The sequence below is a fragment of the Ochotona curzoniae genome, unplaced genomic scaffold (genome assembly GCF_017591425.1).
Source record: "Ochotona curzoniae isolate NIBS_2020 unplaced genomic scaffold, NIBS_Ocur_1.0 contig_3819, whole genome shotgun sequence".
Lineage (NCBI taxonomy): Eukaryota > Metazoa > Chordata > Mammalia > Lagomorpha > Ochotonidae > Ochotona > Ochotona curzoniae.
In genome coordinates, this window is record NW_024466004.1 from 5341418 (window position 1) to 5360493 (window position 19076).

General features: G+C 38.3%; 1 protein-coding gene across 1 annotated transcript in view; it reads right to left on the reverse strand.

Moving 5' to 3' along the window:
* The window catches only part of KIF6 (kinesin family member 6), a 361582-nt gene that overhangs the window by 267145 nt on the left and 75361 nt on the right, over nt 1-19076 (reverse strand). The window contains exon 5 of the mRNA XM_040983056.1: nt 13777-13886. Within this exon, the coding sequence (XP_040838990.1) occupies nt 13777-13886 (110 nt within the window). The remainder of the gene's footprint in view (nt 1-13776; nt 13887-19076) is intronic.

Consider the following 19076-nt stretch of genomic DNA (forward strand, 5'->3'; position numbering starts at 1 on the left):
ATGGTATTCTCAAATGGTATCCAACTTGAGATTGTCTTAAATAACACTGCCAACGATAATGTCTGTTCTTAGGGCTGTTTCACTAATTTCTACTTTTTCCTTAGAATTGACTTCAGGATCAGAAATCCACAGGTAATGTTAGGACTCTTGCCACACCTGAGAGGCCAACAGTGTGTGAGCAGGAGAACCCTAGGGCGGACTGAAGAAGCATGGCCGAGACCCTGGTTCCACCACAGGCAGGAACAGCAAGGTCTCGGCATGTTCGGACCCCTTGCTGCCTCTCAGTCTGTGCAGGAAACGGGGGACAATGGTTCCTCTTGCAGTGGGTTGCTGCGAAGATGTGATAAATATTTAAGTCCCTTGTTCATTACTGTGCCACAAGCCTAGCAGGATGTCCCATATATATATATTTGATGTGAAATAATACGTTGTATGAATGAATGGATATGCTTAGTAGAGTATATAGCACATAATAATTTTTTAAAATAGGTTGCTGCCTCTAGGTGGATAGTAAAATGCAATTTGAAAATGTTATACTGATTTACATATCTACTGTATGAGAGCACCTGGTTCGCTATTATCTTACACACACACTGCACACTAGGTTTTAAAAATCTTCCCTAGTTTGTTAGTTTAAAATGTTCTGTTTTAATTTACATTCTTTGAATGGTTAATGAGCTTGAACCTATTTCCATCTGTTTGTAACCTGCTGTATTGTTTTGCCCTTAGTCCATTTGCTTTGAGTCCTTATATGTATGCACTCGTTATACAATAAAATCTTTCATTTCTTGCATTTGTTATGCACATATTGTCCCTAACTTAATACAGGAGATTTTGTTTTCTTTAACATATGAAAAGTTTAAATCAATATAACGTACCAAGGTGCTGTGTTTTTCTGATGTTCCTAAGTTAAAGTCTTTCCCAATCAAAGGAATAGATAAACATTGACTTACCTTTCCTTCTACTGTGTTAGGAACTGAATGCTTGGAATGGAATGAGGGTTATAATTGGATTTTCCCTACAGAATTTACCGTGGCTCATAATGTAGGTTGTTCATGTGGATTCTGCCTCCTCTTTCTCTCTGGTTGGTAGACTCCAATTTCATTCAGGGAATTATTTTAAAGTGTTAATTTTCCCAAACTCTCTGGTTACCTGGAGTTGGCCATGCAAAATTATTCTGGTGAGTAACAAGTCAGTGAAAGTCACTGGTTAGAGCGTCTGGAAAAGACAGAGGCAGTCAGATGGCAGGTGCCTTCTTCCTTCCAGAAAAGAACATGCCATGCCCCAGGTGGGGCAGCCATTTTGCATGAGGAAAAAGTCACCAACTAAACATGGCTAAGAGGGCTCATTTCACAGCAGTTCTGATTGACTATCTCCAAACTCCTCACTGTAGGTGAGGTTGAGAAGGGCAACTGGGGTGGGGGGGCATACTATTTGAAAAGTCACTGGAAACTAAATTGTTGTTATATGTGGCTGTTAGTTAATCTACTAACAAAAATGTCTAAGGTTGAACTTGTGACTATTACTGAAGGACTATAATATTGTACTAATGAGGGGAAAAACAGTGGTGGGGCAGGGCGTGGGAGGAATGAAGGGGAAGTGGAGGGGGAGTCCCTGTACCTATAAAACTGTATCATGGAAAACAATAACAATAAAAACAAGACAAAACAAAAATGTCTGCTGCCATTGACTAACTTCCCTTTACACACATTAAACAGTTTCATGGTTTAGGATCCGATCTTACAATCTGTTCTTTCTTTATCTGTCTCATTTTGAAGTGGTTTAATACTTTCATTATTAGAGGTTTGACCTAACTTTAATACATGGAATCAGTAGTTTTCTCTCTACTTTTTCAAGCATATCTTTGATCTTCTTGGTTGTTCGTTAACAACTCTTGAATTGTACCTACATTTTCTAAATCTTTAAAGCCTCATTTGTAATGGCACTCAGCCTCTTCAAGGTACTCACACTTCCCACTCAGAACCAGAGTAATATAGCTCTTTGTGTATTTTCAAGTCATCTCTCTTACTCTGTTGATGCAAAGTTCCTGAACATTCCCAGAATATTGTGCCCTTTTTCACTATTGTAAAAAGAGATCCACTTAGCCACTACTTTTCTCCAACTAGGTTATTCCTAGGGCTTGCCTCTTACTTAAGGCTGGATAAATATAGAAAGATAATAGGTAGCCAGCCAGTTTGGAAAGTGTCTTTCTTAACTCTGGGTCATAGAAAATAGCTTTCATTCTGTCAAATGTCTTCATCTGTTCTACAATACAGTTTGAAAACACAAGACCAATGACAATGCTATATGTGTGTATGTGTATAAACACACACACACATGAAGTTATATATAAATATATAAAACAATGTATATGACCCAATAGCTATGAAAGTTCCAGAGCAGGGACAGGAGGATCCCTGTAAGCCTTCGGATGGAATTCCTTCACTTCCCATCCGTCTCTCATTCAGACTCTATCATAAAAGCACCTCCCCATGTACCATCTTCCAGGCTGGCTTAGCATTGCTCTCAACATAGCAGCACTTTCAGCTCTTGGCTCAGTCAGAACTTAGGCCTTCACAGTTGCCAGACACTGGTGTGAAGGGAATGGGAATGGGGAGTGACAAAAAATTGTCTTTAAATAAAAATCATTCAGGGCTACACCTCACCTGCCAAATCCCTGGCTTTCATATCTTTCCATTCTTTACATTCTTGTCTACTCTCTTGCTGGGGTCTAGTCAGATAGGTCTATTGATTATTACAGGACAAGCTTTATGCTCTTTAATTTTCCGACCTCTGCTTCCACATAAATGCCATACTCCACTGGCCTAAGTCCTACTTTTTCCTTCAAGTACTGTTTCATGTGCAATCTTGTCAAAGGATCTTTTCCTAATCTGTGAACTACTGGGGGATCTTTATTCTTTGAGCTTTTGTCATTCTTTATGTCTCTGTAATGTATTCGATGTTCCACCTGGTGCTATTTTTATACTAGTTGTATCCACTCTACTATGAGTTCCAGGAAGGCAGGGATTCCGTTGGGAAGCGTGGTGCCTAGGGTGCTGGAACATCTGTTGAGACTAGTAAACCAGGAGGGCAGAGACTGTGCATTGATCTGTTTTGTAATTCTTGGTGGTGCTTAGCAACATTTTCTGTCCATCAGGTATTAAAAATATGGTGATTTGTACTTAACATCTGGCAACATTTTCTCCTTTGATGGCAAATCATTAGAAAAATGCAACACAGCCAAGATTTCAATACTGGATGCTAGCATTTGCTGACTCTTTTACAGGAACAGCCATAGCAATCATTGCAATCTTAAATGGAATATGTTCTCAATTTGGCAGTACTAAAATTATACTAAGGTAAGGTAACTATTTTCCCTACAGCTAAGACCAACAGTTATATTGTTTTACTCCATGAGACATACTTAGATTCTAATGATAGCCCCTTTATAGCACATGTCATAAGGAGCTTTCACAAACAGAAATTCTATTTTCATTTTAAATTACTAAATATCAAACAGATTTAATGCACATGTGTATAATACCTATATAAGTCTGTATACACATCTATAGTCAATAACTTTGTAAAATTAAACTCTCTGAGTTAATTGTGGAGTTTATATGTAACTGAAATGAGACCTTTGTATCCATAGTCCAGATTTTTCTAATGAGACATCTTGTAAAAACTATATCTATATTAAAATATCACAACCAGGATCTGGCATTGATAGTCTTAATGAGATTTCTCCAGTTTTGCTTTTCATTTGCACATGTGTGTATGCATACATGCATGCACTTCTAAACTGTTTTATCATGTGGGCAGTTTTGTGCACACACAACCACAGCCAAGATAGGTTACCATTCTCATTTTCCTCTCTAACTCCTCTCATCTACAAATTTAAATTCTAAAATTTTAGCATTTAAATGTGACATAAATGCAACTATTTTGAAATTGGCCTTTTCTATTCAGTGTAATTTGGGGGAGGAATTCCTCTAATTATTGATTATATTGATAGCTTAATTCCTTTATGTGGTTATTGTTTTATTAGCTAAAGCCTATAGTTTACACTAAAGTTCATTCTTTGGTAGGTAAAAGCTATGGGATTTGGTGAACTCACAATGCCATGTATTCACGCTTACTGTGTCATACAGGGTATCTTCAGCACTCCAAAATTTCGTGGGCCACCCTTTATTTTACTCTCTATGGTTTTGCCTTTGCCAGAATATGGTAGAGTTAAAATCATACAGTATATAGACTTTTTTTTTTAAAGAAGATTTACCTATTTGCTTGAAAGTCAGAGTTACAGAGAGAGGGAGAAGCACACAGAGAGAGATCTTCCAATGCTGATCACTTCCCAAGCAGTTGCTATGACCGGGGCTGGCCTGGTTCAAATCTAGGAGCTAGAAATTTCCTCCAGGTTTCCCAAGTGTATACAGGGTCCCAACCACTTGGGCTATTCTCTACTGATGTCACATGTGCATTAGCACAGAAGTGGATGGGAAATGAGGCAGCCAGGACTCGAACTGGTACAGATATACTGGAGCCACAGGTGTCAGCTTTAACTTCGGTGCCACTGTACTGGACCCATAATTTTTCCTTTAGAAGATATATTTATTTAATTGAAGCACAGAGAGTGAGAGCAAGAGAGAGATCTTCCATCTGTTGGTTCACATTCCAGATGGCTGCAACCTCTGGGCCAGGCTGAAACCAGGAACTTCGTAGGGCTCTCCATGTGGTGGCAGACGTTCATGTACTTGGGCCATCTTCCATTGCCTTCAGCAGGGATTAGATCAGAAGTGGAACAGCCATGACTCAAACTGGTGACTTTATGGGATGTCAGCATTGTAGGGGGTGGCTTAACCTCAATGCATAGACTTTTTTTTTTACTGACTTTTGCACTTAGCAATACAAATTTCATGTTCCTCCATTTTTTGTGTGTGTTTAATAGCTCTTTTATTTTTATTGTCAAATGATATTCTACTACACATGTATTAGAACTTGTTTATTTACCCACTGAGTAACATTTTGATTGCTTTTTCCTTTGGGGCAATCACAAAGACTGCTATGAGTATGTTAATATTTTGTGGTCAGGTCTTTGTGTGGACCTAACTCTTCAAGTTGCTTAGGTAATATCAAGGAACAGGATCACTGGACAGTGAGGTTAACTTGTGTTTAGTTTTGAAGAAAACTCCTGAAGTGGCTGTACTATTTTGTATTCCCTTCAGCGATGAATGAGACTTCCTATAACTCCATGGTGTCATTGTATTCGGTATTGTCAGTGTTTTGGATTTCAGTCATTCTAACAGGTAAGCAGGCTGTCTCACCGATATTTTCATTTGCATTTTCTTAATGATATGATGCTGAGTTTCTTTTCATATGCTTATTTTTCATTTGTTTATAATTTTTGATCAGGTATTTATTCAGATCTTTTTTGGTTCAATTTTAAAATTGGGTCATGTATTTTCTTATCATTGAATCATGAAAATTCTTTGTGTATTTTGGATACAAGCCCTGTGTCAAAAATGGATTTACTAATTATTTTCTTTCAACATGTGATTTGTCGCTTCCATCTTTCACAAGTTTTTAGTTTAATGAAGGCCAATTTAACTTTTTTTTTTCTTTCCTGGATAATGCTTTTGGTATTCCATTTAAAAACTCACAAATGTTGGGCTGTAACACCCAACAGAAAAAATAAACAAACAACAACCATAAAAAATTTCACTACAAAATCCAAAGTCACCTTGATTTTCTTCACTGTTATCTTGGAAAAGTCTTACAGTTTTACAATGTACATTTAAGTTTATTATTCATTTTAGGATAATTTCCTGAAAGGTGTAACGGAGGTAGGTAGGCTTCAATGTCCATTTTTTGTTTTCATATGAGCATGTCCAGTTGTTCCACCACCATTTGTAGCAAAGACTGCCCCTTTCCTTTTGCTGTGCTGCCAAAGACCAATTGATAATACTCGTGCAAGTTTTCTTCTGGGCTCTTACTCTGTTCTGTTGGTGTGTTCTGTTCTGTTGATTTAATCATCAATTCTTTTGTCAGTTGAGTAGCGTCAGTCCTTTGACTGGGTTCTCTTTCTGCACTGTGTTGTATATTCTGAGTCTTTGTCCTTTCCTTATATAATTTTTTATCAGTTTTTTTTACAGTATTTATTCATTTTATCACTTGAAATGCAAAGTGAGAGACAGAGAGAGCAAGCTTCCATCTGCTAGTTCACTCTCCAAGTGCCCACAATAGCCAGAGTGACACCAGGTCAAAGTCAGATTCCAGGAACTTCATCCAGTTCTGCTACATGGGCAGCAGGAATTGAAGCAGTTGGCCACCATTTGCAACCTTCCAAGGCACATTAGCAAGAAGCTGGATGGAACAGCCAGACCTCAAAGTGATACTCCGATGGTATGCAGGTGTCCCAAGCTGTAGCTTAGCTTGATGCACCACATCACCCTCCATAATCAGTTTGTTGACATCCCCAAAACAACTTGGTAGGAATTTTATTGTGATTGCATTGATAGTTGGTCAACAAATCAATTAGAAGGAACTGGTATCTTAGTAAAACTGGGTCTTCTTGTCCTTTCACATAGAATATTCCTTAGTGGGATCTTTCTAAATTATTTCACCAGAGTTTTATAACTGTCCTCATATAGGTTTTCTACAAATTTTATTAGATTTACAATGAAGTATTCCAGTGTGGGTAAAATATAGGAAAGCAACTGATTTCTTACATTATTTTGCATTCTGCAACCTTGGCAAAATTGCTTATTAGCTTTAAAAATGTATTTGCTGGATTCTTTGGGATATTCTACATAATCATATAATTTGTCAACAAAAGAAGCTGTATTTCTTTCTTCTTGGTATCCTTTATTTCCTTTTCTTTCTTTTCTTTCACATTAGCCAAGACTTCCTGTATAATTTTGAACAGGAGAGCTAAAAAGCACATCCTTACCTTGTTCCATGATCTTAGGAAAAGGCATTTGGCTTCCATTATAAGTAGAATGCTAGCTATAGTTGTTGTATTGGTATTCTTGATAAAGCTAAGAAAATTTGTATCTGTTCCTAGCTTGTTGAAAACATTTATCATGAATGGATACTGAATTTCAGAAAATTGTTTTTCTGCATTTTTGATATCTTGTGATTTTTCTTCTTTAGACTATTGGTGTGATTGATCAGATTGACTGATTTTTGAATATTGAACCAATTCTGTCTACATGCAATAAATATCATCTATTTGTATTATAGGATTCTTCATGTAAACTGTTGGATTTGAGATTTGATTTGCTAATAATTTGTTGAAGACTTTTGAATTTAACCTCAGAAGAGATATGTTTGCACTTTTTCTTTAAAAACAATCATTAATTCCTTCGAAAGACTGAGAGAGAGTGAGAGAGAGACCTGTCATCTGCTGGTTCACTCCCTAGGTGGCTGCAATGGTCTGCATTTCAGCAATGCAATAGACATGCTGAGATCAGGAGCCAGGAGCGTCACCCAGATCTCTCCTCTGTGTGGCCTGGAAGCACTTGGGTATTCTTCTGCTACTGTCACGGGCACATTTCCAGAGAGCTGGATCTGAAGTGGGGCAGCCAAGACAAGAACCACTGTCCATATAGCTTGCTGCCATGGTCCACACACCAGTGTTAATCCACTATGCTAAAACACTGAGTCGTGTACTTTTATCTGCTTTTGATATTCAGGTAAAGCTTGCCTCATTGGATAAGTAAGGAAGCATTTACTCTGCTTCTTTTTTTTTTTCAGAAGCAATTACATATAAATATATATTTAAACTTTTATAGGCTTATGTTTAACTTATACCTTTATAAGGTATGAATTTATAAGATGCAAACATTCTAAGTAGACAATCACATCATGTGCATACAGGGACATTTTCATTGCAATACACATGACTTTTATTTCCTGTTCTTGCTTTATTATCATGACATTTTTATATTGTGAACTAAGAATGCTCAGAGTGGACTTTAAAAAAATAGATGTGTTTATATTAAAGTCAAGTTTCAGAGAAATAGGACACAGAAAGAGATCAACCTTTTATTCACTGATTCACTCCCCAGATAGTTGCAATGGCTATGACTGGCCAGGTCAAAGCCAGGATCCAGGAGCTTCTTTTGTATCTTCCATGTTAGTGACATGGATCCAAATGTTTGGGCCATCTTCTGCTGCTTTTCCCCGGCCAAAGGTGGGAAGCTGGATTGGTCCTGTAGCAGCCAGGACATGATCCAGTGCCCACATGCAGTGTCATTGTCATGGCAGCAGTTTTTCGTGCTGCAACATCGGTCTTGAGAGTGGGCATGTTAGGGAGAAAGCATCCATTACATATGACGGTACATACAGCATTAGCTAAGAGTCTGTGTAGGTGCCCTTTTCAGCAATTTAGGAATGATCCTTCATTCTTGTGCAATTTCTTTAATGAGCCAATGTGAAATGCTTTATGTAAACATCATATAATTTTTCTTCTTCACATTATTAATATGGTGGTTTACATTGATTGACTTTTAAATGTTGGACTAGTTTTTCAATCTAGAATAAATTGTGCTGCATAACCTGGTAGATTTTAGGTTGAACTGCCAACGTTGTGCTAAGTATTTTTGAGCCTATGTTCATAGGAGACATTAGGCTACGTTATTTTTGTTTACCTCTTGTATATTAACAGCACAATATTGGCTTCACAGAACAACATGGGAAGTTTTCTCTCTTCCACTAGCTGACAAACACTGTAAAACTGGTGTTGATTCTTTAAATGTTTAGTAGAATAGTTTTAATGAAAACATCTTACTCTGTAGATTTCTCGTTCACAGAGTTTTAAAATTATAGATTCAATTTCTAAAATAGTTATGAATTACGTATTTCATGTTAGTTGAACGTAGTGTTCATCACTTTGATTGCTAATTTAGATGTCAGTGTTGCCAATACTTACATCAAGTAACTATAGCAAGATTTTCAAAAGAGCAATTTAATCTAATTTGGTATCTTGATATCACATACACAAGATACATACAAGATAAACATATAGAAAAATATTTCTGTAACAGCAAAAAACAAGAAGAAACAGAAAAAGCAGAGTGCATGTGAGAAGAGAATCCAGAAGATGGCACATGGGAGAAGTGATGCCACTCATGCTGCGAAAGCCATGATGCATCGCTGTCCGGCCTTTTGGCTAACATCATGCGAACAAAGCCATGATGGGTGGCTGATTATTGTGCAGCATCACGTGGTCAACCTGGTTTACAAATACAGCAGGTTTGCATGGATAAGCAAGCCTGTGTTAAAACACAGACAGAACCATGCGTGCATATACCCTCTATCAACAGACATTTTGCCTACTACTTTTGGAAGGCTTTAAGAGTTGACAGGCCAACACAATAGCTCATCTGGCTAATCTTCAGCCTGCAAGTGCCAGCATCTCACATGGATGATGGTTCATGTCTTGGCTGCTCCACTTCCCTTCTAGCTTCCTGTTTATAGCCTGGGAAAGCAGTGGAGGATGGTCCAAAGCCTTGGAACCCTGCACCCAAATGGGAGACCTGGAAGAATTCTCACTCCTGGCTCCTGACTTCAGATTGACTTAGCTCCAGCCACTGTGGCCATTTGGAGAGTGAAAAAGAAGATGTAGAATCTTTCTCTGAATCTCTACTTCTCTCTGTAAATCTTTCTTCCTGATAAAAATAAATAAATCTTTAATAGCAACAAAGAGTAGGACTTTTAGGCTCACAACAGTGAAGGGCTCAATCAGACAAGATTTCAAAATTAGGGTTTGTATCATTTCAAAAGTGTGTGACATAAATCCAATCCAGGTATGGCAAATCTCATTCCATTATAAAGCATCACTTCATAACCTCAGTGAAGAGATTACATGCCAGCAAGCTAACGACCAAATGCTAAGTGGACTGAGTCAATACTGAATTATGTAAACAGGCCACAGATTTGGATACAGGTATCTTCTTTCTAAATGACTTTGTTATTTTAGTGGGATTTGCTGTCATGAAATATAGTGCAACATACAAGAATCACATCTTTCTGATCACTTATATGTGGGGGCAGAAATTGAAAATATTTGTCTTACAACTGAGCTCATTTCTAACCAGAGTCAGGAAACTCATTCTCCAAAAGATGACAAGGTTGCCAAGAAGCAGGCGCAGATGAAGGAAGAAAGCTAATGACATCTACAGAGACCACCCGGGCAAAGTTGAGCAAAGCCACTAAACGCCGAGCAGGCTGAGAAATGCAGAGGATCCTGAGCAAATTGTCCTTGCTTTCTCTCTGTATTCTTTTCTAGAAGGAGGACATTAGAAAATATCTAAATTCACTATTTGTGAAGGAGTATGAAGTTGCCCAACAAATCCTATTCTGGGAAGGTCACCAATCTTTGAACTCTAGGTATAGGTGATTGCAACATTGTTCAATATTATCCTATTCATTGCCCACATGTTCTAGTCAACAAGAAACCAGAAAAAATGTTAGAACCTATCTATCTAAAATTACAGGCCAGGGACTAGAAGATTTCCTGACTTCTAGCCAAGAACTCTTCTCTATCTACATTACAGTACTTCTCTTAGAGTTTAAGTGGCTTCTCTCATTCCTGATTATTCCCATATTTAGCTTGAGTCTAATCATCTCAATTACATTCAGATGAATATAACACATACTCTATCCTGAACCATTTTCTTCATTTTCAAAAAGTCTACTTAATAAATTTAAGTCTTTTATTCCTTATTTTTTAAAATTAACATAACATTTGTACTTTATAAAATGAAATCACCTAGATACCCATGTGATGATAATTATATAAAAAATGTGGCATGTATACAAGATGGAATATTATTCAGCCATAAATGTGTTAAATCCTGACATCTTCCACAAGGTGGACACAGATGAAGATTATGCTAAGTGAAATAAGCCAGACACAGAAAGACAAAATTCACATGTTCCCTGGGGTGTATAGAAATTTATATACCGTGAAAGCAATTAAGAAATATATGAAGCCATCTTTTGAGGATACATAAAATTATAAATGCTGTCTTCATTGAATTATACCCTACGCATTATAATGTATCTTTGTTTCCCCACTTTGTGATCTGTCGTGAAACACATTATGTTATTAATATCCGTACTTTCAAGATAAATAGTATATATGTGTACATAATATTTCTATATGAAGTGAGTATAGTAAAATGTTAAAAGTTACTAAATCCAAAAAAGCAAGTATTATATACATGCTTATATGTGCTACAGTATGATAATTTGATATACATGATTCCTTTTTCAGTGATTTACTTATTTTTATTGGAAAGTCAGATTTACAGAGAGAAGGAGATACAAAGAATAGTTTCTTCCTTAGGCAGGTTCAGTCCCCAGTGGCCATAATGGCCAGGACTGGGTTGATCCAAAGCCAGGAGCCAGGAGTGTCTTTTGGATCTCCTATGTGAGTGCAGGGTCCCAGGGCTTGGGGCCATCCTCGACTATTTTCCTAGGCTACAAGCAGGGAACTGGAACAGAAGTGGAGCAGCTGGGACATGAGCCCATGTCCATATGGGATCCTGGCTCTGGCGCATGCAAGGTGAGGATTTAGCTACTAGGCTATCACACCAGGCCTGATATATACGATCTTCAAAATTATTAAAAAGATACTCTGCCTTTAACAATAGAGAGGCTACTAAATCAGATAGAGCATTCTTCCTACTTCCAAAGGAGCTGTTGTAAACATGAGCATTTACCACAGTTCTCTCAAAGTTGGACATGTGAAGCCTCATCATCATCACCATGGATTGCCTTTTGAGACCAGTGACTGCCATTTATTTGTTTGGTCCCAGTTTAAACTTTTTGAAACTATTCTGACATGAGAGTGAGAGTACCTCAGTTTAAATCTTGGCCGTACTATTAACCAATCAATATTTTTAAAGATTTATTGATTTGAAAAGAATAATCACAGAGCCATGGAGACAGAAAAGAGACAAAGAAACAGAGAGAGCCTTCACCCCTTGGTTCACTCCCCAGATATCTGGATCAAAAGTGGAGCAATCACCATTTGAACTGGTGCTCATATAGGGCACTGGTGTTGCAGCCAGCAGCTTAATCCGCTGTCCCACAATGCCAGCCCCAACCAAACAGTTCGCTTTCATTTTTTTAAAAAGATTCTTTTTTTTTATTTGTGTGAAAGGCACAGCTGCAGAAAGAGCTAGCAGGAGAGACAGAGAGAGGCAGACTCGTCCAGGCTCCAGAATCCAAGCCTCACACAGCACCCTGCACCTTCCATGTGGTGGAAGGGACAAATTAATTCTCTTGAAGCCAATTTTTTAAGGCACAAAAAAAACCCTCATGAGCCAGTCACCTCCTCCAATGCCCAAATCTAAACAGCATTACAATGGTCATTTCAGCACAGCACTCTATAACATGGTCTCCCCCACATACACTTCTGTCTCTAAAGTTGTTCCTATCTTTTCTGTGTGAAGTGTTTGATCTTTTCTAAAAGTTGGATTCCAATAGTCGTTTAAAAGCCATTTGCTTCCAAAGTCATATTCATTGCTTTCCTCTAATTCTTACACAGATATTTAGAACACAAACAATGATCTCCTTTTCTAACTGTCCCATCTTTCAGAAGCATGAAAAAGATGGCATACACATCCCTCAACCAACACTACCGGAGGAATGCCTATGCAGGTAGGATAAACGGCAGACCTTATTTTCCTTATTATGTTATCTTAATTTCCTTACAAATTAGAATGATTGATCTATTAATATGTGTTTCTAAATTATTTGGGAGACATTTCATAAAGACAACATTGGGCCTAGTATGATAGCCTAGCAGCTAAAGTCCTCTCCTTGCATGCACTGGAATCCCATATGCATGCCAGTTCTAATTCCGGCAGACCTACTTCCCATCCAGCTCCCTGCTTGTGGCCTGGGAAAGCAGTCGAGGACGGTCCAAAGCCTTGGGACCCTGCACCCATGTGGGAGACCTGGAAGAGGCACCTGGCTCCTGGCTTTGGGTCAACTCAGCTCTGGCCACTGTGGTCACTTTGGGGAGTAAATCAGTAGACAGAAGATTTTCCTCTCTGTCTCTCCTCCTTTCTGTATATATGACTTTCCAACAAAAATAAAATAAATCTTTAAAAAAATTAAAACATTTTCTTGTATGTAGTCAATTTCTGATATATGAAAATATCTGGACAAAAGTATATGAACAGTTAGTTATGAAGGAATACATGTCAAATTTAGGCAGATATTTAAATAAGCATTAAGCAGTGTTATACATGGTATAACATATGGTAGCTTATTCCATTAAAACATAAACTCATAAAGCTCTACTTCAGTTGTGAAACAATCAGATCAAATGACTGTCAGAGTACAGAAGTATTTGGGAAAAACTTCAAACACTGCTCTTTCTCTCTCCTTGGGTAATTTTCTTGCTGTTGGAGTCCTAGTTCAAATGCCTTATTTAGAACAGGAGAACAGTTGTAGCAAAGGGTTTCCTGTGGTGTAAATTAGGCAGTGCTGTCCCATCAATCCTGGATGTACCCACTTCCTTAAGCCAACTCCTTCCAAGAGATTTTCCCAAGAAATGAGTTTCAGGCAATTTTAGTTTCCATCACTACTGTCCATTTGTCATAACTGGAAAAAATACCCTTTATGTTACTAAAAGATCTGTTATCCAGTATTTGCTAATTATGATTGAGACCAGAAACACACTAAGTTTCAAAGAAAACAATTGAGAGGAACATCTGAAAGTAATTTCCTCCCATTCTTTGTTGTTCTGCTACTCACGGCAAATCTTCCAAACTGGAGGCTTCATGTCTTGGATCCAACAGATCATAACCACATTCATTGTAGATTTCCAAATAGGAAATGTGTGTTGTATAGACTTTGCTGCTGTCCTGATTGGAATTGGGAAAGATGTTATTTAATGGCTATAAATAACAATTCCACTCAGAAGAAGTCACATACCCTTATCACTGGCTTCCTCAGATTCTCTGTCTCATTTGACATGGTTCAGTTTTTTTTGTGCGTGACACTTCACATGGCACAAAGCTTTTCCTTTAATGACCAACACCCATGATTACAAGCATGTTCAGTCTGTTATTCTTTATTGGTTTCACATTATACATAAAAAGTCAATATACACTTACAATGAGCCAACTTGGTTGCAGGCCTCTGAAACACACCATATTTTACTTTCTAGACCAAAAAAAAAAAAAGTGGGGGGAGGGCACTAAGAAAAAAATAAACTTTCATTCTATGAATAGTCTATTCATAAGAGAACGCAGGTCATTACTTTTAAAACTTTAGTAACAAATAGTTTTTATCTTCAACTATAATTTTCTTTTCCACTTTTCAAAATTTTATGGTGACATAAATAGATAACAGTGAAAATTTGTTACAACGAAACCAAAACTAATTTAGATCAATCAGGTTAGCAGTGGACATTAGCAGTTTGCAGCCTATATACCTCTCATATGGGGTTACTTCTTCTAGCTAAAATGAGCAAATCGGGGATATAGAGAGGTATCATCTATAAGTCACTACTGAAATGGAGTGAGAAAGGAACCAGTGTAATGAGACTAAAAGTAGACCAAAGACCCCACAAAACCTACAATCACATTGCTGAGGTAGAATAGAGGTGAGACATTTCTCAGCACTCAAGAAAAACTCCAAAATCAGTTTTCACTACCAAAAAAAAAAAGTCAAATAATAGTCCTTTTGTCTTGTTCTCATCAAAATACAAATGCTAGGATATCTGCAAATATTGGCTTGCTTCTCACAAGAGCTAAACGTATCTGCTTTGTGGCTAGGTTGTCATACTGGGTTCTAACAGGGGGATTTGCTTAGGGCAACCTTCTTCACTGATTATCACCTTGACCCAAAGTAATCCATTTAACAGGTGTTGTTCAAAAGGGGTAAAGTGCAGAGAGAAAACAGTGGCTTATAAAGCAAAAACCAGAATCCTAGTCTAGCCAGCCACAAGACTTTACCATGCAGGGCCTTGTTTTTCACACTTATTAAACCAAGGAAGTTGAAAAATAAACCTCCATATATTGTTTACTTTAAGGTTATTATTACTCTTTGGGCCTAAAATGATTCAAACTATCCAAATAAAGACATTAAAATCCTATCTAGACAAAATAATAAATAAAAAGTTAAATCGAAGCCAGCACATGACTACGACTCAGGTTAGAGTTCAACTTTCACATTTCAGTGTTTGTGAAGGTAACACGATGGACTGAATCTTTGCTGAGCGAATTTCAACCAAATGTTGGGAATTCTGCAATGTGGGTGACGCAAATGCTAATCTTAACAAATGGCTTATTTGATTACATTAGCATGATAGTTTGGTAAAAGCATCATTTCAATCTAATTCTTTCGGTTTTAACTTGGCTTAGTACAGGTATCAGAAACTATAAACACTGGAGAAATTCTGTGTGGCTGTTAGTCTAATCCAGTATTTCCTAAGTATTCCATGAAATAGTTTTGGAACAAAGTGTTCCATAGTCAACATCTACTCTTCTCTGGAAGATTCTTTCAGCATGTTATAAGTCCCTGGAGGATCCTTCAGCAACAGTCTTTAAAACAGCATATTTCTATATATTATATGAACATTGAAATGTTTCATTTGAAGATTTCAGCAATATTGGTTTGATCTCTTCTTAGAAAGAGACATAACTGGGTTTAAATAAACATACCATTTATTTTTGTTTTTTGAAATTAATTTATTTGAAAGGCAGGATCACAGAGAGATCTTTCACCTACTATTTCACTATCCAAATGGCCACAGTGATCAGAACTGGGCCAGGCCTGAAGTTAGCAACCTGAAAACTTGATCTGGGTCTCCGATGTGCGTGGCAAGACCCTAAACAATTGGGCCATCTCTTTCTGCTTTTCTAGGCTATTAGTAAGGAGCTGGATTCCAAGTGGAGTAGCTGGGACTTGAACTGATAGTTATATGAGATGTTGGCATTACAGGTAGCAGCTTAACCAGTTAGACCACACAATGGCACCAAATCTAAAATAAACATCTAACTGTGTCATCTTCCATCCTTATTCTCAATTATTTTCCCATGATACTAACTCAGGAAACAATAGCCCTGATCTTGAATAACTACTGTGACCAAGAAATGAGATTCTGTATTTAAAAATCTTAGAAAAAAATGTACGGTCTCTAACAGGTCCCACTAAGTTACTGCCACTGCCGCTGCTGCTGTTGCTACTGTTATTGCTGTTGTTTTGGCTGTTTTATTTTATTGCTGTTTACAGAAGACTCCAAATGGAGAATTCAGCATGTGAGTTAAAAAAGGAAAGGAAAAGAAAAGCAAAAACAAAAGCCACTGTGTATATGTGTCTGCTGTAGAGCAACTCTTTTTTCCAGGAATTAGAATAAACCATAAAAAAGTCAGGAAAATGGCAAGTCCACTGCCCTGAGACTTGGGCTTCGCTAGTTTTTGCGTTTCCTGGATTTTTACTGGAACACACACTTAAAGAGCACTGAGCTATGTGGCAGGCTACCTTTCCTTGTTACTGCTTCTCAGAGTTCAGGCATGCCAGACCGTAATGTAACACACATGTTTCCTGCAGACGCTTTTTCTCCTGCCCCGCCCCCCCAACAAGTCTGAATCTCACAATACTCAAAAGTAATGAACAGTGATTTTTAAAATAAATGAAATCAATGCTCTCTTAAAAATCAGTGAAACCGTGCTCCTGTCACACTTGTTGGGCGTTTCAGATGCCGGGCCTCAACACAGGGCTCTTACTTTACCTTGATGTAAAGACTGATGAAGTCCAATGTTCCCTTAGGAATTCTGGAGGGTTGCACATGGCCCTGTAAGCTAGTCAGACTGGAGACCTCTGAGCACTGTCTGAGTTCTTGGGCTATGCAAAGCAGAACAGACTACATGATGCAATTCCAGCCTCCTGTCTTTCACTGTGGTTCTGTTTGATTACAATCAAATTGTTGTACCCCATCATGGAAATCTGGCCATTTATAAAGAGCTACATTGGCTGTAAGTTGGCCCGGGCTCTCTGTCCAGACCCAGGAAGTTATGTAGGATCATTCTGAGGGAAACGGGATGAGGGCAATGTCAAGGACAGCAAGATCTGGACACAGGTCTCACAGATGGGAAGAACTCCGGAGATATTCAGACTTTTAGAGCTGTACTATGCTAACTGAAGATGAATTTAAAAAAAAAAAGTTTAAAAACAGTTTCTGCTAAGAGGAGATCTGCCTATTCTGTTTAACTTCATCGGGAGAACTGACTTAATATGTTCTGAGAGTTTCGGGGGTCCTCTGACATTGGGCAGTGATTGACTTTACAGACACTAACAGCACCCATAATTTTATGCATGTATGATGTGCCAAGAAATGGACAATATCTTTAAATACAGTATGTTTGGCCTCTCAATGACTCTGCAAGAGAGAAGAGGCATTCTGAGGCCACAAGCTACGTGTGGGTAGCTCAGAACCAGCCCAGTCTGTCTGAACAGCAGCACTCAGACATTTATCCACAGCAACAGCAACTATGGAAAGTGGCAGTCCAAGTTTGCAAACTGTGCGAACAACAGAAAACAGGTAATGGCAGAGAGAGATGAGCCACTTGAAAAGCAACGCTTTGGGCCTCACATATGCTACTCTCATATGTGCAGGAGGACCCATCCTCCAAATCTCTGGCGTGCAGAATTGGCATGCTTAGGTTAGTGAGAGATGAGCTGAACTAATGGATAATTGCTGTTTTATGGATAGCAATTAGAATTATGTAGATCTCAGCAATTTCTTCTCATCTTCACCACTCCAAATGCAAATAGCATACGGTGGGGGCGATTTTGAAGTGACTTTACATTGACTCAGTTAGGACATTTGTTATATAGAACTAATACAACCCCAAAATAGCTGGAGATCTTCCAATACGATTCAATCCCTACTGGTAAAAAGCAGAAAACTGAAACCCACAGAAGGTAAGGGACTAACTATAGGGAATTTGCTGAAACACAACTAATAAAATCAGACCAGACTGTAGTACAAGGAGCAGTACTTACAATCATTAAAAAGCACAGTGGTTTGCTTCAGACAGACCTGGGGTGGAATTCCAGATGTGCTACGTAAAAGATGTGGACTTGAGCCTAGCGTGGTAGCCTAGCAGCTAAAGTCCTTGCCTTGTACATGCCGAGATCCCATACTGGCGCCGTTTCATATCCCGGTGGCCCCGCTGCCCATCCAGCTCCCTGCTTGTGTCCTGGGGAAGCAAGAGAGGACAGCCAAAAGCCTTGGGACCCTGCACCCACTTGGGAGACCTGGAAGAGGCTCATGGCCCCTGGCTTCTAATCGGCTCAGCTCCGGCCACTGCGGCCACTTGGGGAGTGAATCAGTGGACAGAAGATCCTCCTTTCTGTATATCTGACTTTCCAATAAAAATAAATGAATTAATGTAAAAAAAAGACATGGACTCAGTGAATCTGATGTTTAGTCGTTCCAACTACATAATGGGTAAAAGGAGACCTACCTTGTTAGTTATGTTATGTGTTGTGTTGAATGCACTTGGAGGTATGCAATAAAATGACACCATATGATAAGTCATTCAAAAGTTCATCTGTGACTGGCCCTATGATACAGCAGGTGAAAACTGCCCCTGCATCACTGGAATCCCATAGGGGCACAGGTTCAAGTCCTAGCTGCTCCACTTCTAATCCAGCTCCCTCTTAATGGATCTGAGGAAGCAACAGAAGATAGTCCAAATCCTTGGGCCCCTCTTACCCACGTGTGAGACTTAGAAGAAGCTCCTGACTTCAGCCTAGCTCACCTCCAAATGCAGTGGCTATTTGGGGAGTGACCCAGAGGAATGACAAATCTTAATGTCTCATTATCTTTCACTGTTTCTGTCTCTCCTATCATTCTTTCAAATAAAAATAAATAAATAAACACATAAATAAATAGCAGCACTTCCTTAGTTTCTACTTTTTCAGCAAAATCCCAAACTTTCTTTAAAAATTAGGTCAGTATTAAGACACAATAATATCATACATATATACTATACAAGCTGGGATTTCTGTAATTGAAATTCTTGGGGACAGAAGAGTTTTGG